General features: G+C 54.5%; 5 protein-coding genes across 5 annotated transcripts; 3 read left to right on the plus strand and 2 right to left on the minus strand.

The window, feature by feature from the left end:
- Positions 1-650: 650 nt before the first annotated feature.
- Positions 651-3,525, plus strand: B0H18DRAFT_981617 (cytochrome P450). Its single transcript, XM_048044482.1, has 10 exons — positions 651-1,065; positions 1,127-1,216; positions 1,269-1,384; positions 1,452-1,663; positions 1,734-1,904; positions 1,967-2,066; positions 2,133-2,264; positions 2,335-2,573; positions 2,718-2,843; positions 2,914-3,525. Exons 1-10 carry the CDS (start codon positions 966-968, stop codon positions 3,125-3,127), a joined length of 1,500 nt encoding a protein of 499 aa, XP_047898459.1. The 5' UTR covers positions 651-965; the 3' UTR covers positions 3,128-3,525.
- Positions 3,526-6,227: 2,702 nt separating this feature from the next.
- B0H18DRAFT_981631 (uncharacterized protein) lies at positions 6,228-8,948 on the minus strand. Its single transcript, XM_048044483.1, has 22 exons — positions 8,852-8,948; positions 8,721-8,804; positions 8,464-8,668; positions 8,335-8,413; positions 8,272-8,285; positions 8,180-8,216; positions 8,063-8,124; positions 8,000-8,009; positions 7,927-7,944; positions 7,847-7,872; positions 7,769-7,794; positions 7,670-7,713; positions 7,591-7,615; positions 7,523-7,534; positions 7,452-7,467; positions 7,257-7,400; positions 7,141-7,200; positions 7,064-7,091; positions 6,949-7,009; positions 6,866-6,890; positions 6,703-6,810; positions 6,228-6,640 (listed from the first exon to the last, which is right to left on the minus strand). The coding sequence occupies exons 3-22, from the start codon at positions 8,520-8,522 to the stop codon at positions 6,547-6,549; spliced, it is 948 nt and encodes a 315-aa protein (XP_047898460.1). The 5' UTR covers positions 8,523-8,668; positions 8,721-8,804; positions 8,852-8,948; the 3' UTR covers positions 6,228-6,546.
- Positions 8,949-10,016: 1,068 nt separating this feature from the next.
- On the minus strand, positions 10,017-11,159 carry B0H18DRAFT_870166 (uncharacterized protein; the record flags this gene model as incomplete). Its single annotated transcript, XM_048040075.1, has 4 exons — positions 10,017-10,334; positions 10,400-10,526; positions 10,580-10,968; positions 11,031-11,159. The coding sequence occupies 4 exons, from the start codon at positions 11,157-11,159 to the stop codon at positions 10,017-10,019; spliced, it is 963 nt and encodes a 320-aa protein (XP_047898461.1).
- Positions 11,160-12,103: 944 nt separating this feature from the next.
- Positions 12,104-14,907, plus strand: B0H18DRAFT_1092779 (cytochrome P450; the record flags this gene model as incomplete). The annotated part of the gene is made up of 13 exons (XM_048032327.1): positions 12,104-12,183; positions 12,386-12,504; positions 12,554-12,686; positions 12,752-12,940; positions 12,989-13,140; positions 13,199-13,314; positions 13,368-13,479; positions 13,537-13,550; positions 13,611-13,800; positions 13,859-13,940; positions 13,993-14,154; positions 14,219-14,361; positions 14,428-14,907. The coding sequence occupies 13 exons, from the start codon at positions 12,104-12,106 to the stop codon at positions 14,526-14,528; spliced, it is 1,593 nt and encodes a 530-aa protein (XP_047898462.1). The 3' UTR covers positions 14,529-14,907.
- Positions 14,908-16,101: 1,194 nt separating this feature from the next.
- On the plus strand, positions 16,102-19,339 carry B0H18DRAFT_558285 (GMC oxidoreductase). The gene is made up of 16 exons (XM_048038595.1): positions 16,102-16,545; positions 16,604-16,682; positions 16,742-16,825; positions 16,878-16,943; positions 16,993-17,033; positions 17,261-17,318; positions 17,387-17,492; positions 17,548-17,603; positions 17,653-17,723; positions 17,781-18,106; positions 18,159-18,331; positions 18,384-18,543; positions 18,598-18,683; positions 18,743-18,902; positions 18,955-19,014; positions 19,090-19,339. The coding sequence occupies exons 1-16, from the start codon at positions 16,419-16,421 to the stop codon at positions 19,282-19,284; spliced, it is 1,848 nt and encodes a 615-aa protein (XP_047898463.1). The 5' UTR covers positions 16,102-16,418; the 3' UTR covers positions 19,285-19,339.
- The last annotated feature ends 1,867 nt before the right edge of the window (positions 19,340-21,206 follow it).

Here is a 21,206-nt window from a genome sequence, read left to right on the forward strand (position 1 = left end):
TCTGCCTGCGCTGAATGCCGCGTACGTGCTGTCTATGGCGTGCACCCTGCAGTAACTTGATATGAGAGGAGCGCACGACGCCCGAGCCACACGCGCGCGTTTCTATTCTGCGCGTCGCTCCACACAAGAGAGTGGTCCGCTGGGAAGTCGGAATACTCGTGTTCGCTCGCTGGCGGAGGTATTCGCGCTCCGGTATGTCGTCTCGGATGATTCAGAAGCCACAACAATCCTCAAAAAAAGAACGTGCACGTTGAGCGCGCGCCCTGTATCAGCCGTTGTGGTCAACCGGTCAAGAACAAGTATGGATGTGGTCACTGCACGCACCGAAGCTTGCCAATGCCGCATCGCGACCAAGGTTGTCCCGCCGTGAAGATTGCTTTGCACATTATACTGCCATCATTCATTGTGTGTGGTGAAATTTAGCATACGGGCTCAGCAGACAAGACAATCTGTGACTTTGTTATGAGGAGACAACGTGCATACGAGTCGACCGGACGAGCGTTGGCAGTGGACGGGGCGAGGCAAGGGCGAAGCCTAGAAGCGCGCTCGGGATTTACCGGAGAACGAGAGCCGCTTTACGTGATCATAAGCGCCCGAATGAGACTCTTGTCTTGCTCCTCCTGGCAGTCGTACTTATCCACACTCCGATACTCCACGTACTGAGTACGCATATGCAATGCACACGCCAATTGCAGATACATATGATATGGCAAACTCTCACCATACTATCTATTCATGGCAGGCAGAAGAATCAAAAGCTGACGGTATCAGCTTCTATCATCCGACTCACTGACAGCTGGCTTTCAGTCGACCACCTCAGATGATACCTGCTTCGAATTACTGCATTGGCATGCATATTTTGATTTCTTGATTGACCTTCGATCCGGCTCCTAGCTCAAGCTCAGGGTGTCAGCTGGCATAACACCCTCAACTTCAACTTCAAGGTTACTTCGCGACGACGCTCGATGTGGACCATGCGATGGGACGTGCTCTGCATAGCGTTTGCAGGTTGGTTCGTTGCCTATGCCATCCAGGCTAGACGACGTGCGGTCTTGCTCCCTCCTGGTAGGACTCACTAGCTTTGTTTGCGCTTTGCCATGTCATTGAACAACTCCACGATGAACAGGTCCAAGAGGCCTCCCCTTCATCGGCAATGCTCTTCACCTTTCGCTTACAGATTCATTCATGCAGTTCCGTCAGTGGGCTGATTGTCATGGTGCGTACATTTGCTGTCGTGCAGTACCCCGAGGTGTTGATATCCTATGCAGGACCCCTGATCTACTTCCATACCTTCGGCCGAGAGTTTGTCGTCGTGAACGATCTCAAAATGGCACTAGACTTGTTCGATCAACGTTCAGGCATCTATGCTACAAAGCCGCGCCTTGTGCGTTTATTTCTGTCCTTCGTATGCTATTGCGACGCTCATGTGTGTCTACACATGCTCATTTCAGGTCATGGCTGGCGAGCTCGTCGGGAAAGAGAAGACCTCCATGGTTTTCTCAAAGTACAACGCGCTCCACAGGAAATGCAGAAGGATCGCGCACTCTTGGATGAACAAGCAACACGTGCGCGAGTATTCATGGCCACTGCAGGAAGCGGCATCTTACCGCCTGCTCGTCTCGGTCTTGGACAACCCAGCGAACTTCTCGGAGGCAATCCGGACGTAGGTCTAGCATCTTATGCTCTATTGCATCTGTACTCCCATGCTGACGCGACAATACCCCCGCTGACAGCAATGCCGGCGCAGTTTTGCTGAAAGCACTGTATGGCATCGAATGCCTGCCGGTGGACGACCCGAACATCAATCTGTCGGAACATGTTTGCGAGCTCACGAACGAGGCGGCGCACCCCGGTCGCTGGCTGGTTGATTCCTTCCCAGTTGTACGTACATGCCCCAATCGGCAGTCATGCTCTACAGTCACGATCACTGACCCTTCCGGATGTCTTGCAGTGGCTCGTATTCCAGCGTGGTTCCCTGGGGCCACTTCAAGCGCTGGGCCGCGGCCTCGCGCGAAACGACGGAGCGTCTCATTCGGGGACCGTTCAATGCAGTGAAGGATTCTATGGTAAGTCATGAATGCTTGCCGTGCCGAGCTCTTCATCTGAGCACGATATCGACATGATGGTTGTAGCGTGAAGGCTCTGCCATATCATGCTGGGTCGCCGACACACTCCTGGACGAAGCCAAAGGCGCGAAAACCGTTGATGACATTCACGCCGCCATGGTCGCTGCGGGGACGCTGTATGCCGCGGGTATCGATACCGTAAGCTCCCATTCACTGCCTGTCTCCGCGTGGGCGTCCCTCTAACATAGTCCGCTCCGTTGATGTGCAGACTGTCAGCGCAATCCGGATGTTCTGGCTGATGATGGTTCTTCACCCGGACATCCAGCGCAAGGCCCAAGCGGAAATCGATGCGGTCGTCGGGACGCAGCGGCTTCCCACCATGGAGGACAGGGAGAAGTTGCCGTATCTGAACTGCATCATCAAAGAGGTTCTCCGATTCGGGACGATTGTGCCTCTCATGCCGCACAGCTTGGACGTGGACGATGCGTGTACTATCTCCTTGCGTCCGTCCGCCGATCTGCTGACCCAGTCGGTTCTTCCGATAGATTTACGAAGGTTATCTTATCCCCAAGGGAGCCTGCGTGATGGTCAATATGTGGTGAGCTGATTGCTGTTCGTACTATAACAATCTGACAATGCCGTACCTCTCAGGGCGATATACCACAATCCCAACACGTATCCAAGTCCGGACGAGTTTCGCCCCGAACGCTACCTTCCCCATTCAGGTCCAGTCGCTGCGTTCGACCCAGAGGTCATCGGCTTCGGGCTCGGCCGCCGGTGCGTCTTCTGGCGCTTCCATCATTCAGAACCATCGTTGTTGTTGATACCCACCATGTTCACCCCGCAGGACGTGTGTGGGAGAGCACTTTGCGCAGGCCATCATGTTCCTCAACATGGCGCACACGCTCGCTGTGTTCGACCTCCGGCCCGCGAAGGACGCGAACGGCGTGCCTCGCCCGCCTGCCGTCGCCTGGAGAGGCGGACATATCCGGTGCGTCCGAGTCGTCGTGCCGTCGTGCCCCCTCTGGCGCATTTCGCCATTTAGCTTGCTGACGTCTTGACATTGACTTCGGTCTTTGCTGGAACCGTCTGTAGGCGACCAGCTGACTTCACGTGTGAAGTGGCGCCCAGGTCTGCTGAGAAGGCCGCACTTGCGAGACAGGCTCTAGCCAGGATCAAGACTGAATGCTGAAGCGTTGACGGCTGTTGCTTAACCCCTGAATGAAAAATGTGAGGTTTTGGTGGACGTTCTGCGTGTAGCATGTACATTAGCGTCAGCGTATAGCACTTCGATCCTTTCACACGAGTGAATTGTCGAACAGTTGGTGAGTCGTACAGATGCTGTTTGACACGTTGTAGGTTTCGAGAGAGATCGGGAAGCTTGGAGTATCGCGAGTATCGCTTGTTGCATGTATTACACAGTTAGATCTTGCTGTAGTCAATGCGCGTTCCTGTCACTGATATTTCCGGCTCTACACCGACGGTGGTGGGCGAACTCGATCTGCTTCTCCTATGGATCTCACCGGCCTCATGTGCCAGAACGGCCATAGATACGGACATGGGACTCGTCGCTACTGCCATGTTATGGACATGGCTTCCTTCAAGGCTCGGAAGAAGCATGACGTGAAGTCTAAACTCGTCAAGTTCCGGACACCCAGGAATGCTTCCCTTCGCAGCCCCAATGGAGGAAGAACATACCTCGCAAATGATAAGAAATATAGATAGGCGTGCGACCGGTGTCTGGAAGAGGAGGTCTAAGGTACTCACGGGAGCTCTGGGCGGTCCCTGCGCGGCTACGCATACTAGTGTTTATTTACAGATACAGTCGATTCCCGAAGTGCTGAGCTCCTATTGACTCGTCTGCAAGTAGTCGACACGACTTGGGACTGCAGCGGCTGCTCGTTGACAATGCCTTCGTTTGTGAAACGTTGCGGCCTCTGACGTACTCTACCGTTCAATTCAACTACCGCCACGACCGTCCTCTCTGCTCCCTTGCCACCCGCTTTGTTCCTCGTGAGCGTCCCGCGAGCGACGTCCCAGGTCGGACTACCTGCTCCTTGGTGCTATGCGCCGGGATATCTCTCCGTCGGTCTCCCTTTGACTCTGACTTCCTACTCCTGCTGACGTAGTATGTTTTCCCAGAGAAAGAGGCTTGGCTGCCCGTCATCAAGCGCCTCTACTATCTCGCTAGTCAGTCGCAAAGTCGTGTCAAGATTCACTCTGTCTGGGTGATAGAACGGCCCAACCATGGCGACGCGGGAGTTTTGAACGAAGCTATGCTCAAGGAGCACTACAGCGTGATCTGTGTGTCCACCACGCTCTATCCGTCGTGCATGTAGGCTCATCGACGACAGTCCCCAGTTTACAGTACTCGGCCGCCATCCGCGCGTTCCTCTCCTCCGACCTTCTCTCCGACCGCGAACGGACTAACTTGATCGCCGTAGGACACTCCGGCGCTGGAGGTTCCATGTAAGTTCCGCTTGATAATGGCCCCGTTTTCCATAGGCAATAATCACATAACACATTTGCGTACATACAGACTCCAGGCCTCGAACCGGCGACGTCCAACTTCCCCATCTCCCGGCTTATGCTTGTTGAATCCCCGCTCATCGGCCATGAGGCCTGGTCCTCAATGCAAGGGCTATACGATATTGTCAAGACTTCCAACCAGCGTCGTCGGACCAGTTGGCCATCTGTGGACGAGGCGATGACCTACTTCAAAAAGCGCCTGCCGTGCAAGACATACCACCCGGAAGTGTGGCAGGTTATGGTTGTGCGTACTCCATCATCCCCTGTGGCTGCCAGTCTGGTGTGACACACCTCCGCTGGCAGGAGACGTATTTCCACGAAGATGAACAGGACCATGAGCGCGTGACAATGAAGACGACGGTCGAACAGGAGACGGCGTGCTTCCTCGATGATGGCACCCATCTCGGGGCACTGAACTACCTCCGTTCGATCTACCACATCCTCCCGACGCATGTGATACTCGGTACAAAAGAAGATCTTTGGTATGCTCCTCTCCTTCCAGCGACCGCATGTCACGAGTACACAACCCACTTTCCAGGCCTCCAGAGATCTATAGCCAGCAACGCAAGAACACTGAACGAGACCGCGAAGCCTTGGCCTCCGTCAGCTTCATACAAGACGCTGGACACTACGTGCGCAGACCGTCTCATCGTACAATTTGTCTCATTGGTTGATATCATTCGCCCAGCTCCCCGTGCAAATGCCAGCAGAGCTTGCGAACGAGATGGCACGTCTGCTGAACGAATTCGCTGGCGGGGCCTCGGCTGCACGGCTATAGCTGCGAGTGCTGGGAACAGGCGATCGTCTCGTTCAGGCTGCCGTCGGTACTCGGTTTGGTCTGGTCATGAAGACCGCATGCGCCGCCGAAATGTTAGATGATTCAATTTAGTGGTTCTTGAGTGGTGGCCTATGGGTCAGCGATGCATTAAGGACACAGAGCCGCGCGTTGCGACCGTCCGAGTCGTTGGTGTCTACGCGGAAGACATGATATGTACCATCTTGTAGCTATGCCTCTCGCACACTTGAATTAGTATTGATTTCTGGTCGTCACTGGCACTGAGCTCCTCATACTACAGTCGCAGCAATCAACAGATTCAATGGAATTTGTGATTGGAGATCACCGTTCCGCGGACTGCGTGACTGCAGTAGCGATAGCCTTGATAGGTGCTTCTATAAAACGTGATGTACTTATCTCTACTGGGTAACAGGGAAGGTCAACCACGGGTGTGATGTATGGAGTTGGTGAAGACCGTAAGCCGCGAAGGCAATCGTCTGGGAATGATAACTGAGGTGGTAGAGGGGTCGTGAACTAGTGTGATCTAAGAGCCAAACGAGCGCTATCGCGTATACTGCAGACAATACAATATAGAGATTGTGGTGATACACGGCGAGACCGACCACATGGACGGCTGAGAGCACCCATTTTGACTTCGATATGGAACGCAAAAGAACGGGGATTGTGGGTACTCCGTTCTTCTAGTCGTCTGGATAATCTCGGATGTCCTCCATGACCTGTGCACAGACATAATGACGTTGTCAGATGAGTGCGACCTGCAGTCTGACAGGAAGGATCATACAGCCTGGTCCTTCAGATCCCCACTTTCACTGACCCTGTCGGGCGGCTTACCCAGCGGCCCATCTACGTATACTCGTTCAGGCTACTGTCGATTAGTGTAGAGAACATGGGTGCATGTACTATACCGAAGGTGATAGAAGGAGACCGCCGCGCGATTTTATAGGCTGGTCAGTAGTGACCAGCCGAGGCCTGAGGCTACTGTGCGAGGTCTACACAGAAAAGAGTGGCAAAAATTTACAATAAAACGCATCAAGAAATAGTATTTGAGTCTCAAAACTGGCAGTCGGAAGGTCCTTCCTACACACGCGCACAGGCGAAGACATGATGTACATAGGATGTACACAGAACGCATCAATGAGTCGCAGACAATAAGCGCTACTTGTCAAAGTGCCTAATCACGTCGGTTTCGAGCATGACTCCGTTGTTCGCCGAACGCTGCGACCACTGCGGCCACTGCCAGCTGCGTTCGCTTCTGGCGAGAGTTTCAAGTCAGTCACTGACATCCATCTGTGAGCCCTGATCGAGACTCACGCCAAACCTTTCCGGGCTGAGACGTTGTGCATCGGCATCTCTTGTACACTGAACGCATCCGTACCGTGACTGCGTCCACCGCTACGGATATAGTGTCGAGCATTCAATCTTCACACGTCATTAGTACGGAGATGCACAAGCACTCATCCAAGAAGAAACGTACATCGCGAGGACGGAGTTCACATAAGCTGCGCACGCGTTGTCATGAGTGCGTCAATAAGCGAAGTGTTATGGCCGGCTGCTTACCTTTCCCGCCCGCGAAATGGAATATCGACCAGTAGAATACATCCTTGTCCGCAGCAATGTACTACGTCAAGGTTAGCCGGTTGTAACAGCAACGGTACATTGACCGTGGACGCACAGTAATTGCTTGGGCTGTCTGCATAGCACTGTGATTCGCTCAGTACTTCTGTGTCTTCTAAATCAAGTATCACATACGCAGTTAACGCGCCCCGGTTGATGGCCCACGCCGTCAGCGTATTTATCAACGAATCAGTACTGTTGGGATGAGGGATTAGAATACCGTATAGACTCGTAGATGCTCGTGCACGCACTGTGAAAACATGGTCCGCTCTCTCTGCAGCAACCAAGACAGTGCAACAGTGATATAAATATCCGCAATGCAGGCCATCACCGGCTGCACCGTTGCTGGGACCACGGTCATTGTATAAACCGCTGGAATGGCGGGATTGTGAGCGCTGTACGGCAATCATCAACATGAGCACTTCGTCGTGTATTGCAATACGCACACTTCGTAGACGTTCTCTAGAGATACGATCTGTGTCAGCAGATGACGTAGGTCCATGCATGTTATACGCACCTATGCCGAAAGCTATAACATGCTCCTACGTGAGTGTGCTATCCATAGAGAGAAAGATGGCGACCAACCAAACGACACTAGTGAGATCACCGTCTGTCATGACACTGTTTCAGTTGAACGTTACTGAGGCGCGTTCGGGAAACTCACCACTACGGAAGTGATGAGGATCTTGTACGTCTTGCTCTTGATGACTGCATGACTTGATGAGTCTACTCTACCTTCGCCTGCCAATACTAGTGTACATACGTTTCCAGATGGTCATGGTATAATATCTGATCCCGAACGAGTTAAAGTCAGACTTTCCAGGTATGCAGTGTCACTCACATCTGTACCGTGAGGGTTACGATCGTCTGAAAACCCGTCAGCTACCGATCGACTGTCGCCCGGTTTCACGATGGACGCACCACAACAAGGTACTCGACCTGCGTTTACATTGTTAGATCAGGATCACACAGGTTGAAAGCGGAGGTCACTCACGACACCAGAGCTAGAGAGAGGTTCGTTAGCAACCTGGCGTGCCAGTCATAACAGAACACTTACTTTGGCATAGTGCCGAGCTTCAGCAAATTGGCGTGACCCGAGATGAGGAAATCCCAAATGAGCTAAAACCCTCGCGTTATGATAGGTGTTACAGCCCCGAGAAAGGAGTGACCATACCGCCACATCCAATATGGTCACCAGTGTGTCCAAGAGCCTGTCCAACCGTCGGATCCATGAAATGCCATTGCGCCGTCGAGAGAGTGACATACCACAAGAGCCACACCTGACAGAGGGTCAGTCAAAGATGCATGGGCAAGAAAGATACGACGTACAAAGGTCTTGAAGCCCCAGCGATCTTCCCGGTAATGGCGAGCATAATAAATGACTTGGGCAACGGTACAGCCATAGAATCTGCGAGAAGGTGAGCCCATGCAAGCATCTTCATGGTGCTCAACACCTACAGAGTCGAAAGCACGATACCAATGAAAAAGCAACCAAGGGTCGTGTCGAAAGCCGTCATGGCGGGCGGCCAGGAGCACGAATAAACAAGGGGGCAGTAGATGATACCTGTTGGGTGGGCAGCGCTCCGACGTCGGAATCAAGTTAAGGCCGGGGAGACGACGGTCGCGCTCCAATGGCGTTTCGCAGTGATAAGCTGATCGGGATCTACTAAGAAGTAAGTTATGCAGGGACAGGTAGAACGCGAGACATGAGGTACCGGCGAGTCTTCAAGGACAACGTCTGGCTATGTCCGCCCTCGCGATGCTTGCGATCGTTACGCAGACTCGGTTTTACGTCTGATCTAGCAGAGTCAAGGGGGAAATTTCGACCATGAAGCTGCAAAGCCACCTGTGCTTTTGATTGCATGACGCGACAAGGATGCATGCTTTGATAGGATACGCACGGGCATCAGCGTGCACCTGAGAGGTCATCGCCCTCATCACCGTGTCTGTCCATGTTCCACGTGAACGCCCGCGCTGACGCGCACCGCTTGGGGCGGAACTTCTGGATCATACACGCTCTGTGCGATGACAGAACATCACCGACTCCAAACTCTCCCCGTTCGTCCTTGTCTCGGTATGACAGATGGATCCCGCTCCATCGGCTTCTCATTGATCTCATAGTCCGACTCGTTGAACTTCTCTGGCGACGGACATCAGTTTGGATTGAAAGCGGAGATTCGGAGGACCTAGCCTGAGGGTGGTGCCATAGACTGTGGCAGAAGTACTCACCGATGATGGGACCCCGAGCTCAGCACCTCAACGTCTGTCATGACACTCGCAGTCACTAGTACAAAAATCACCTAGTATGCGACCGATGATGATCCATGAGCCGTCCAATTGAGGTGATAGGCACGGGCGACTCGCATTGTGGCGTGTGGCCCCGGTGTGGCCCCTGATCCGGAGATCAATGAACTTGGCGCCCGCCAGCCACCGGAGCCTTCCTCCGAGGGAGGAGGAGGGGATTCGGTGACGGACGTGGACCGGGGGTGTTCAGGCCGGGGTCGCAGTGCGCACCGGAGGATCACGCCGCCACGACTGTACCATGGCAAGTGCTTCAAATTTACAGTAAAGTGCGAAACAGGCTGAGGCTCGCAGTGCGACCTTAGGGTTGTACACAAATGCGAAGGCACAAGCTTCCGCACTAGCACCTGTGTGGCTCGGTTTTGCCACACTATTGGCACTAGGCCCACGATGTTGGAAACCCAGAGGAATCGTTGTTGTCATCAAGAATGTCACCGCTCAAACCTAAGATGCCGGTCTATCAGAATCAATTCATCATGAACACTTGCTAGTGCTATTGTTAGGCAATCTCGACGCAGCATATGCTTACAGACGACAGCCGGCATCGGTCCCAGTGACCACTGACATCTAGCTCCTCATACTAGCACTATAGCTGGCAACCAACGAGTTCAATGGACTTTGAGATTGGAGATTACCGCTCCGCGAACAGCACAGAGTACAGTAACAACAACCTTGATTCAATGAGTGTTTATACAAAACAAGAAGTATCTCTACTGGGTAACAGGGAAGGTCAACCACGGGTGTGATGTATAGAGTTGGTGAAGACCGTAAGCCGCGAAGGCAATCGTCTGTGAATGGTAACTGAGATGATAGAGGGAGCGTGAGCTAGTGTGATCTAAGAGCCAAACGAACGCTATCGCATATGCCGCGGACAATATAATATAGTGATTATGGTGATACACGGCGAGACCCACCACATGGACGACAGAGAGCACCAATTTCGACTTCGGTATGGAACGCAAAAGAACGGGGATTGTGGGTACTCCGCTCTTCAAGTCGTCTGGATAGTCTCGGACGTCTTCCATGACCTGTGCACAGAAATGATATAGTGGTCAGATTAGTACGACGTGCAGTCTGACAGGAAGGATCGTACAGCGTGACATGTCCGGTCAACGACAGACCACAAGAAGAACTGCCAGGGTACCCAACGGACGAAGTGAGCGTTGGTTGCGAGAGCCCTCGAGTTGGAGCAGGAGGACACAATTGCATATGTCCCATACCTGGAGTGACGCAGTCAGTCATCAAATACAAAAGACGATAGAAGAACACTTACACTCGGATGACACCAATGAGCAGCGCTTTAAGCCCAGGTATTCGCTTGACGCTCCATACCTTCTGGGCAGCCGGCTTCACGTTGTCTTCCTCGCAGCCAACCCCACGGGCGGACTTGCCGCCGGGAAGAAACGCCTTCACGTAGTAGGAGACGTCGATATCCCACACAAATGCTGGTCCGAAGCATACTGCAACGACGAGCCATGTCCTCGGAGGACAGAAGAAAAGTACAGCGGAAAGAAGGAGTGTTGAGATGACGAGCAACGCTTTAGCGACCTGGAAGACGATCGTGGTGTGGCCAACAGTGCCACGCGTGCTAGCGATGTCGACGAGTTCAAGGTAGTGGTCCAGCCCGATCGCGATGTAATCTGACAGTATACAGATTAAAATCTGGCGAGGTTGGTGAGAACGCCGCGACAGATATCATATGCGCAACTTGAAGCTCGACTCACAGGTCTCCAGTCCAGCGTGTCGAATAACAGGCACGACATGAACGCCGACAGGGCGAGGCTCCCGGCAGCCAGGACGGCTGGGGTGTCGATGAGCTCGTGCCGCAGAGCCGCAGAGTCGGTGTGCAGCATCGGGTGACGAATGTCGAACATGTACCCGAGTGATGCTGGCTTATTTATGGCTCCGGTCACTCACGCGGAATCAAGGTAGCAGCAACACGGTATCCACTATTTTTCTGCGCTATCTGTCAATGCAGTGGCTCGTAACGCACGCGCCGATCACTCCTATCGTCCCTCCCCGCTATGCTGTGGCTTGATCTAAGAGAAGAAAAGGTATACCCAGATTGATGAAGGAACCTCACCAGCGCAAGCAACGCGCGAGGGCAGCGCACAACCTTCGCAGCGCACAAACGTGTGTTTCCATCTCTGATCATCCTGTCAAGATAGATTAGTAGCAGTGCGCCGCGAGGCTCGGACGCCGACCTCCGAGATGGGCTGCGAAGGATGATCGTGACCTCTTGATACATGTTCCGCAGACTACTGCGAGCGCGCGGTCGACGCGCGGTGTGGATGGTCGAGTCGAACGCCGAGACTCATCATGCATCACGTCCTCCACAACGATCTGAGAAGAGCCAAGGCCGGATTAGGAGGAGTAGGAGGGGGTCGTATCACTGACACAAACATACGACGGTTACCTACTACGAAGTGGGATGTCTAGATCTCCCTCAGAGACAGTAGACTTCTGTTCGACGTCCACCACACACTACCGTTTGTCTCCTGCGGATTCGGGGTTCTCCGACGGTGCTTACCTGCACCCGCCGTCGAATGCAAATGGCTGCAGAATAAAAATGTTTCAGGTCTGAACATTCAGTTGACCCTTGGGTTTCCCAATGCCAGTGGCGTGCTTTCTAGCACTGTCTGACTCCAGAGTCTGCCCGTGACACGGCTAAAGGCCGCTAAACCATAGAGTTGCCGTAGAGCAGTGTGCTTGGAGTGACCTGGAGTGACTCGAAATCTGAGGATCTGACCCAGATCTGACCAGTGCCCCGTCATCCATACGCGCGCCTGGTTCTTTGATGGCATCTAAAACCAGATCCCCACTTTCAGTGGCGACAGCACCGGTGTCGGGCGGCCTTCCTGGCAGCGACCCAATTCCGTCCGTTCATGGCGGGGCTTCAAATCATTGTAGGCTCTGATGATCCATTATGATATAATCTTCCGCTTGCTCCGCGCCTGCTCTGCGAGCAACTTAGCAAGCGCGAAGCCATGACGCACCTTGAAGGGCCACTACATTCCTTCCTCGTCCTCCTAATAGCACTCATTCTCATCCCATTCCTTTCCTTGAAGCTATGGAATAGTCGGCACTCTCGCAAACGCCTCCCGCCTGGGCCGACTGGCTTGCCTGTTATCGGCAACGCCCTCCAGATACCAGTCGAGCGAGCATGGCTCACCTTCGTGGAAATGGCGAAGACATACGGTGCGTACACCATGTCTACCCTAGCATGTGTATACTCACACAGACGTAGGCGACGTCATGCACTTCTCCGCCTTTGGTCGTTCCATTGTCATCTTGAACTCGCGGAAGGCCGTGTTCGACCTGCTCGAGAAACGGAGTGCTATATACTCTGATCGGCCGCGGAGTGTCCTCGCCGGGGAGATGTGAGTTGTCCGTTCTGTTATGTTGGTCTTGGTTCAGTCTGCTCATGTTCATTCGCTCCGCGTAGGATAGGTTATGCGGAGTTCACAGTAATGTGTCGGTACGGCGATCGACTGAAGGACAGCAGGAAGATCATCTCGTCGCTCATTTCGCCTCGGATTCTTCCGGAGATAAACGCTCTCCAGGAAGGTCAAGCCCAACTGCTCCTCCTCAGGCTCTTGAACGAACCCGACAAGTTCCTCACGCATATCCGGTGGTACGTCTCCGCGCCGCGCGTCATCACAGCGTCGCTCACTGCCCTCAGGTTCGCAATGAGCGTCGTCTGGAAGATCACGCACGGCTACGACATGGCCAATCTCGCCGACCCGCTCGCGCAGGTGGTTGAACAGATCAACCACGAGTTCGCAGAGGTGACTGCGCCGGGCAGCGCGTTCCTCGTCGATCTCCTGCCTTTCCGTTAGTGCACCTTGGGATCCCGAGTAGGTAGCTGCGCGCTAACGCGCCTGTCCTGCAGTGCGATACGTCCCCGACTGGGTCCCTGGCACCGGCTTCAAGAGACTTGCGAGACGTGCGCGCGCGAACCTCTTGCAGAGTCGCGACGAGCCGTATGACATGATCATGGATCAAGTGGTACGTGCACTTCGAAGTCTCTGTAGCACTCCTGCTAACCGGCTCGCGTGCAGGACCGTGGCGTCGCCCCTCCCTCGTTCACCACGACAGTGATTACGCGTAACCCTAACCCTACCCCGGAGGAGGAAGATGTGCAGCGAATGACGACAAGTCATCTGCAGGCTGGTGAGTAGGAACGGGATCTGCGCTGTCTCGTTCTGACCGCCTTCTATCAACTCCTAGCTGGTGCCGAAACGGTGTGTCTTCGTTCTTTCGAGTCAAGTCTACAGCCCTTCTGACGCGCGTGGTAATCTCAGTCGATTGCAACGATCGAATCCTTTTTCTTCCTCGTGGCGCTCTTCCCTGACCTGCAGCGGCGTGCGCAGGCTGAGCTGGACGCGGTTCTCGGGTCTGGACGTCTCCCGAGGTGCAGCGACCGCAAGGACCTACCGTACACGGAGGCACTAGTGAAGGAAATCTACCGCTGGAACCCCGTTGGGCCGCTCGGTGCGTCTCAGTTGACCTGCATCTGACCAGTGCTCATGTACCCACGCGTGTATACTAGGTGTACCGCACAGCGTGATGGAAGACGACGAGTACGACGGTTACACGATACCGAACGGCGCGACGATTATCGCGAATACCTGGTGAGAAGGTTTCGTAGGCTCATACTTGCGACCCAGGTCTAACTAATTGCAGGGCAATCATGCACGACGCGTCTCTATACCCGGATCCCCATCTGCCGTTGCCGGAGCGATACCTCAAGCCGGCAGAGAAGAAGCTTCAGAAAGGCGAAGCTGAGACTGAAACGGAAGTATTGAACCCCGACCCTCGCACGTTCGCATTCGGGTACGGACGCAGGTGCGCGTCGTTGATCCAGATACGCTTCTCTCGTGCGAGTGCTAATGCGCACGGCGTGCTACAGGGCGTGCCCCGGTAAGATCATTGCAGATGACACGCTCTTTATCCTCGTCGCGACCGTCCTCGCAGCCTTCAACATCTCAGACGCGGTCACTACGGACGGCAAACCGGCGACGACAGCACGGAATACTCGGGCAGCCTCATTAGGTGTGTTGCCCGGCAGTTTTCATCCATCTTTGCCGGTGAGCGAACCGGTGCTCATATGACCCACAGTCGACCCCCGGAATTCCGCTGCAAGATCAAGCCAAGGTCGAAGGCGATGGAACAGCTCATTGCTACGATCGGTCTGCATGCCTGATGTAGACTTGGTCTAGTTGAGACCGGCTGGTACTGAGTTCGATAAGACATCTAGTTAATTTATGTTACCATATAGTATTGAACTGAATCCCGCTAAGGTTCGGTGCTAGGCGACCTCCTTTTGACCTCCGGAGGCCCGTGTGGACTAGCGGCGAACGTTGAACCGCGTGAGTCCCTTGACAGATGTTCGATTCACGCTCGAAAGATTTCGCAGATGCGACTGATTTCTGTGAATGGCTGCTGATGCATTTGACTGGAACATTTGCGCGCGAGTCGGAAGAGGTGCGCAGCGAACGCGCGAGCTCACAGTGCGCTAAGTAGAGGAACTTGACAGGATGTTATAACTAGCTCGCACCGCCAATATTGTAGCGAGAAGTCCCATTCGAAACACGTTTCTATCAAGTATGCGTTGATCGTAATACTTAGCGCTCACTGCGCATGCGCACCACTGGCATTCTGTCTGATCAGCGGAAAGACTGGTCGCGTATTTACTCATCCCTGTGGACGCACCCACCACACGCTCCGAGCTTCCTTCTCCTCCGCGATCGCCAGAGATCCCAGTTCCTGATCAGTTCCGGCTGTCATGGCGGCGTTCATGATCACGAAGTTTGATGCCTACGTAGTAGCAGATTCATATCGGGAGAAGTCCAGTGCCCGAATTGACCGCGACGTCTCCGAGAAGTCGAGGGAGTCGGTCTACAGGCTAGCGTGATGCCGCCGGTTACATTCAAGTTCGGGCTGCGGGCTCGGGGACCAGTGAGAGAGACTAGTACCGTTCAGGTAAATATTAAGGCACTTGTGTGATTATTTCTTGCAGCGGCATGCGTCACGCGTCGTGCCTTGTCTGTCTGTGATCGCACGGACGAGGCAACCAGGCTGATATGGATTCGACGAGAGCAACAATAAAGCCTGTAAGCACGAAGCGATGGTCATGTCACCTATGACATCCCCGAGTCAGTGCCAGTGTGATCCAAGTGTGCTCCCAACGCTGCAGTATTGTTTCCTGTTCACTATCCAACTATTGAAACTCAGGGATACTAGTACACGCTCCACATGTGCCGATTAGCCATTTGACTAGAACATGTCCATACATACGAGAGCAGTCACAGCGGTCGCGGAGCCCCCTTTCTTTGGATAAGCCTTGAGGCTACAAATGAGACAGCGGACTTGCCTTTTTCATGCACATGTTCGAAGTTCATTCGAAGTCAAGCTGATCATCACGTTCGACCCCTCTCAATCACGGCTTCCATTTCTCCATGCGGACGGTCTGCAAAAGCGGTGCGCCTCCACCTCGCAAGTGCAAGGCAGTAGTACATCGCATCACATCCTCAGGCTTGCTTAGGCTGTAAGTTGTTGCGCTGTCCACGGTCTCCGTCATCTGCTACTAGCCCCTGCTGTGTCCTCCGGATCTGATTTCGTCGACGAGCTGTCCATGTCCATGCATGATGCATGATGAGTCCGGTCCATGCGACATGCCGCCACAACCGGGCCACAACGCTGCCGAACACGGATATCTTCATCGCTCCGAGATCGGATCGGAGAGAGTGTGATCATGATGGAAGGTGCAACGCTCTGCGGCGGAACGCTCGCCAGCACACCTGGAACACTGATTCTGTCAGGTTGACTGACTGACACTGGCAGTAATGGGCAGATCTGCAATGATTCCTGCTTCCGAGTCGCCACTCACAATCCAACTCAAGTTCGAACGCCCCAACTGCTTGTTACTGTGACCTGTTCTGTCTGCGTCGGCCTATCTGCTGTATCACCAGCGTCCGGACCTTTGTCTTTGAACGGCTCTACTAGAGTAACTCAATTGGCGGTCGGTCATCGGTCTAATCGTGCGCATTGAACACGACAAGATTCTGCTGCCTGCTTCGTTACTACCTGGTCGTCGCCAACCTGCTGTCATGGGTCTCTCGTCTTCGAAAACAGTTGACCAGCCAGAGGTCTACGCCACCCCGTTGCCTGCGGGCGCTCCTAACAATAGACCGCAATCGCACTGGAAGTCGTATGACTATGTCATCATTGGTGGAGGCACGTAGTCTTGATGTGAGGCTTACTTTCGCGCCAAACGATGACAATGTCCTTTTAGGCACGGCCGGTTGCGTCCTCGCCTCTAGGTTGTCGGAGGACCCGAACGTCACCGTGCTTGTATTGGAGGCAGGCCCGAGGTGAGCAGCGTGTGTTTGTGTCTGACACGACGAGTCTCCTCATGTCGCAAATCGTGCAGTCATGAAAGCCAGCTAATGAGTCGTATACCCCTCGGGTTTTCCAAGTTGCTCCAGAGCGAATGTGACTGGGACTACGAGACCACGTAAGATCGTTCTGTTCGTTGTCTTGCCGGGATGCTCATCGCGCGTTCGCAGGTCGCAGCCCAACCTCGAAGGTCGTTCTCTATCATGGGCGAGGGGCAGGATGTTGGGAGGGACAAGGTGCGTGCAACGCATGACATTCGCGCTCAGTTCTCACGATCCTCGGTAGCGGATTGAATGCGCTGGTCTACCACAGATCCGCTCCGGAAGGTGAGTCGATTGGGTCCATGCAGTATCATGCCCAACAGCGGGCTTTCGAGGGCCAGTGCTAGCAGACGACAGGCACCATTACCCGCCTCCTACGCACGGACGGAGGGTTCCAACACGCGATCACGTGACCACATGCGAACATCTTCCTGTTTGATGCGCTCCTGGGAGGCCCTGACGTTGTGGGATTGGTTGTGTAGTGGGAACGCAATTTGCTGACATACGCATAGACTTCGACAACTGGGTGAGGCTCGGGGGCGAAGGATGGGGATACGAGACCATGCGGAGGTGCGTCACGCGCCATCCTACAGTGGGCTTCACCAACGTCCGTTGACATTACTTTAACTGTCCCACAGATACTTCGACAAATCAGAGACGGTTGTCTCGGATCCGAGTGCCCCCGTCGACGCGTCGGTGCACGGACAGTCTGGGCTTTGGAAAGTCCATAGCTTCCCGATCACGGTAAGACCTTTTAGACTTTCTAACCTGCTCACTGAATGACTGTGCTGCAATGCAGACAATCTCGACGAAGTTCATCGAAGCAGCAGAGCGCATTGGTATTCCGCGCAGGCGGTACGTGCCGTCTCTCCTGTGACTGATTGGCTGCTGACTCGCGCTGCAGGGATCTCACGACATCCGAGGGCACGATTGGGGCTGGCCCATTCATGACCTTCATCGACGAAAAGGGTGAACGTACGTCCCTCTTTCCCCAAACTCCTAGTTCATGTAGCTGAGATCTCCACTCCCCAGGCAGCTCCGCAGCAGCAGCGTTCCTGCCGCCCTCCGTCCTGCAGCGGCCCAACCTGACCGTCGCCGTCCGCGCAGTCGTCGAACAGATCCTCTTTACCGACGCCAACGCCGGGGCACCCCCACGCGCTACAGGCGTCCGGCTTGCCATTCAGCGCGGTGGCCCGCAGTTCGGCGTTGGCGCGACGCGCGAGGTCATCCTCTGCGCGGGCGCCATCGCCTCCCCACAGTTGCTCATGGTCTCCGGCATCGGCCCCGCCGAGCACCTCCGCGCGCGGGGTGTCAAGGTCGTCCACGACGCACCAGACATTGGGCAACATCTGAGCGAGGTACGTGAGAGGATATGAATACGTGTGAGGTATGGCTAACTGTGGGGTGTAGCATGTCAACTCGGGCTCGATGCTCTTCAGGGCGCGCCAGAGCATGACGCTCGACTGGCTCAATCGTCCGGCAAACGCAATCTTGGCCCTCGTCCGGTGGCTCATTACGGGTGGAGGCCCGATGTCCATACCACCCACGGAGGCAGCGATCTTCGTGCGCTCGGACGACGAAAGGTTCGTTCCCGTCTTGTAGTCATTGAGGGTTATTGCTGATGCCTCGCGGTAGCCTGCCGTATGCGCAGAAGGGCAGCGTGCCGACGCCCACTGTGTCAGGCAGCTCTGGGCCCGGCGCGCCCGACATCGAGATCGTGTTCTGCCCGATGACGGTTATTCGTGTCAACACCGGGTTTCTCGTACCCCCCTCCGACGTCGAGGGCGTCACCGTTGTGCGTGCCGCCTGCTCTCTTTCCGCATCGTAGCTCTGACACCGCTTCACCTAGGGTGCGATCCTGCTGCATCCAGAGAGCAACGGCTCGATCACGCTGCAGTCATCGTCCATCTGGGACAAGCCGCTAATTGATGCGCAGTACGTCAACATAACTTTCTCCGCCGTGCAAGGCCCGTTCTGACGTCCCCGCGCGCTAGATACCTGGCATCTAAGAATGACGTGCAAGTGCTGATCAAAGGCATGCGCCTCAGCCTCAAGCTTGCGAAGACGGAGCCGCTTGCGTCGTGCTTCCAGCCGATTGCGCCTGCGAAGGAGGGGATCGACCATTACTGGGCAAGCAACGTTGATCCAGACACGGTGCGTCGCCTCACAGGCATAGGCGCGCATCCACCTTGACTTCGCGTTGTAGGTGACCGACGAAGAACTGGAGACACTCCTCCGGCGTAATGCCCAGAGTGCGTGGCACCCGGTACGTCCCTTGCTGAAAGTTTCGTAAGCGACTGCTAACCCATGCACGTTCTCGCTTCCTTGCAATTGAATGCAGACGTGCACGGTGAGGATGGGAACCGACCCGTTTACTAGCGCGGTGGACCCCAAACTTCGGGTGCACGGCGTGGAGGGCTTGCGCGTCGTCGATGCGTCTGTGTTTCCGGCGCAAGTATCGGGGCATACATGTGCGGTCGTCATCGCGCTCGCGGAGCGTGCGGCAGACTTGATCACGGGCAAGGTGACGGTTTGAGGGCGGAGCTTGACCTATTTACAGTTTCGCTTGGGACTTGATTCTTCTGCGTATACCTGTTCGTGTTGTGTAGGACGCTATTTATATAGATTCGACTCGTACTTGACCAGCTATACGTAGCCGGCCTGGTATGGAAGCACCATGGTCGTGTACGCGAGTTGCAACACGTAAGGGTTGTGCATAGTCCAATCTGATGCATAGCGATGCGGCCGCTGATGTGCTGTAGTCAAAGGGGTTGAGTCACAGAAGATCCTGCCAGATGGTTCAGCGTACGATCTCAACGTATGATAAATGCGGGTGTCACGCTCGTCAGGAATGTGGACTATGAAAGTACATACTTCTATCGCGACGTACCTGGTGGGTACCACGGAGACCTCAGACAACGCCGCACGCCCACGTCGCTGCGCACACACAGTCGAGGCCCTAGACCTGTCAGGCAAATGGACGTTCGTCGCACTACTCCAGGGGAAGGATCGACACGTTCGGTGCGCTGTTTCCATTTGAATACGGGGGGGAAGCGTGAATGCCCTCCGGTTGCCTGGTAATTTCCATAATAGAATGTTTAATGAGCTGTTGTATCGAGAGACTATACGGCTCACCTCATTATGATTGAAGCTTGCATGTTAATGGTGATCGGTACCAAGTCTCAGGAGAACCCGCGGAGCGAAGCGGGAGGATTGATGGGGCCATACGCAGTTGTCCATCAGACACAGTGCGACACGACCTAATCTTCGTAACTTAGGGTGGCGCAGTCACAGGACGGTGGACAGAGATCGGGCGCATCTCGAGAGGGTGCTGCGACCGGGACGCATGTACACAGGCCACGCCGGAGACAGTGAGTGGAAAGCCAGCTTGAATATGTCATTGTCAAGACGCAATCCCGGGCCCATTTCCGGGTTCCAGTGGTTGTCAAGTTCTGTCGATGCGTGTTTGATGCGTGTCGTTAGGAACCCCCAGAACGTTACAATTTGAAGAAAGGAGGAGTTATCAGCCTACTGTGAGGTATTATGAATCGCTCTGGCAGGCCGCAACTCTGCTCTGGTGAGCCTAGCCAGGGGGCTGCTCAATTCTAAAAAGCGATTTGAATCGCTATTTGGATCGCAATCCGTCAGCGCTTGGCGCACGCAAGCGAGGCGGCGTCCGAGCTCGCCGGGCTTCGCTGAGCCCGAACCTCGCACCGACACAGCGGGTCGGCCCCAGGGCCCCGCGGTGGCGAACGTTTCCCACGCCCAACCGCGACTTGTCGTCGCGCCGTGCAGGGAGTACTATCACTGTACCAGAAGTGCAATTTTCGCGCTTTTTCCTCTCTGCAGGACGAACCGCTCACCGGAAGCTCTCGGAGTTTGCACTGACGGATTCCTGAGGTCTGAATATATGGTGTATGATTTTACAGGCCTTGTCCAGGGAGTATGAGAGGGATGCCGAGAGGGAGCAAGGATTGGAACAGTAATGCAACTCTTCTCCGAGGCTCGTCACAGTTCCTGTCACACTGCCGAGTGTTGCCGAGTGTTGCCGACTGTGGCTATTGTGGCTGCACGGCGATACAGCAATGCAACCAACATGTTCATGCCACCTTGTGCTATCCCAAACACCTTTTTCAGTTGCTGGAGAGGCTGTGGATGTATCTATATTATTGTAATGATACTCAGAGGACCGGCATCCCTTACAGTATAGTAAGTCATAATGTTGAAAGCCATAACGAGTCGACTACTTCGACTCAGGAGATACTATACACCGGTCCTCCCTCATTTCACGAGTTCTATCTTTCTCCAGTAGTTAGTAGCTCCCCCGCGTGTCAAATGGAGGGTGGCATGGCCAGTAATGCGTGCAATGCCTTGTCCAGCGGGCGAGCAACAGTAGTGCAACTGCTGCGATCGTAACCGCATATGGTAACTGATAAGGAGCGGAGTTGAGATTGCTGA

The sequence above is a fragment of the Fomitopsis serialis genome (assembly GCF_022376445.1).
Source record: "Fomitopsis serialis strain Sig1Antser10 chromosome Unknown B0H18scaffold_6, whole genome shotgun sequence".
In the NCBI taxonomy this organism is placed as follows: Eukaryota; Fungi; Basidiomycota; class Agaricomycetes; order Polyporales; family Fomitopsidaceae; genus Fomitopsis; species Fomitopsis serialis.

Bases quoted from the DNA above. Each gene is read 5' to 3' on its own strand.
- B0H18DRAFT_981631 (XM_048044483.1), bottom strand. From the start codon at position 8,522: ATGACGGCTTTCGACACGACCCTTGGTTGCTTTTTCATTGGTATCGTG. The intron at 8,125-8,179 runs GTATGGTCACTC...CGAGGGTTTTAG, and splicing joins TGACCATATTGGATGTGGCG to CTCATTTGGGATTTCCTCAT. The intron at 7,092-7,140 runs GTATGTGATACT...AGCGAATCACAG, and splicing joins AACCGGGGCGCGTTAACTGC to TGCTATGCAGACAGCCCAAG.
- B0H18DRAFT_981617 (XM_048044482.1), top strand. From the start codon at position 966: ATGTGGACCATGCGATGGGACGTGCTCTGCATAGCGTTTGCAGGTTGG. The intron at 1,385-1,451 runs GTGCGTTTATTT...TGCTCATTTCAG, and splicing joins ATGCTACAAAGCCGCGCCTT to GTCATGGCTGGCGAGCTCGT. The intron at 2,265-2,334 runs GTAAGCTCCCAT...GTTGATGTGCAG, and splicing joins ATGCCGCGGGTATCGATACC to ACTGTCAGCGCAATCCGGAT.
- B0H18DRAFT_558285 (XM_048038595.1), top strand. From the start codon at position 16,419: ATGGGTCTCTCGTCTTCGAAAACAGTTGACCAGCCAGAGGTCTACGCC. The intron at 17,319-17,386 runs GTGCGTCACGCG...ACTGTCCCACAG, and splicing joins GGATACGAGACCATGCGGAG to ATACTTCGACAAATCAGAGA. The intron at 17,604-17,652 runs GTACGTGCCGTC...CTCGCGCTGCAG, and splicing joins ATTGGTATTCCGCGCAGGCG to GGATCTCACGACATCCGAGG.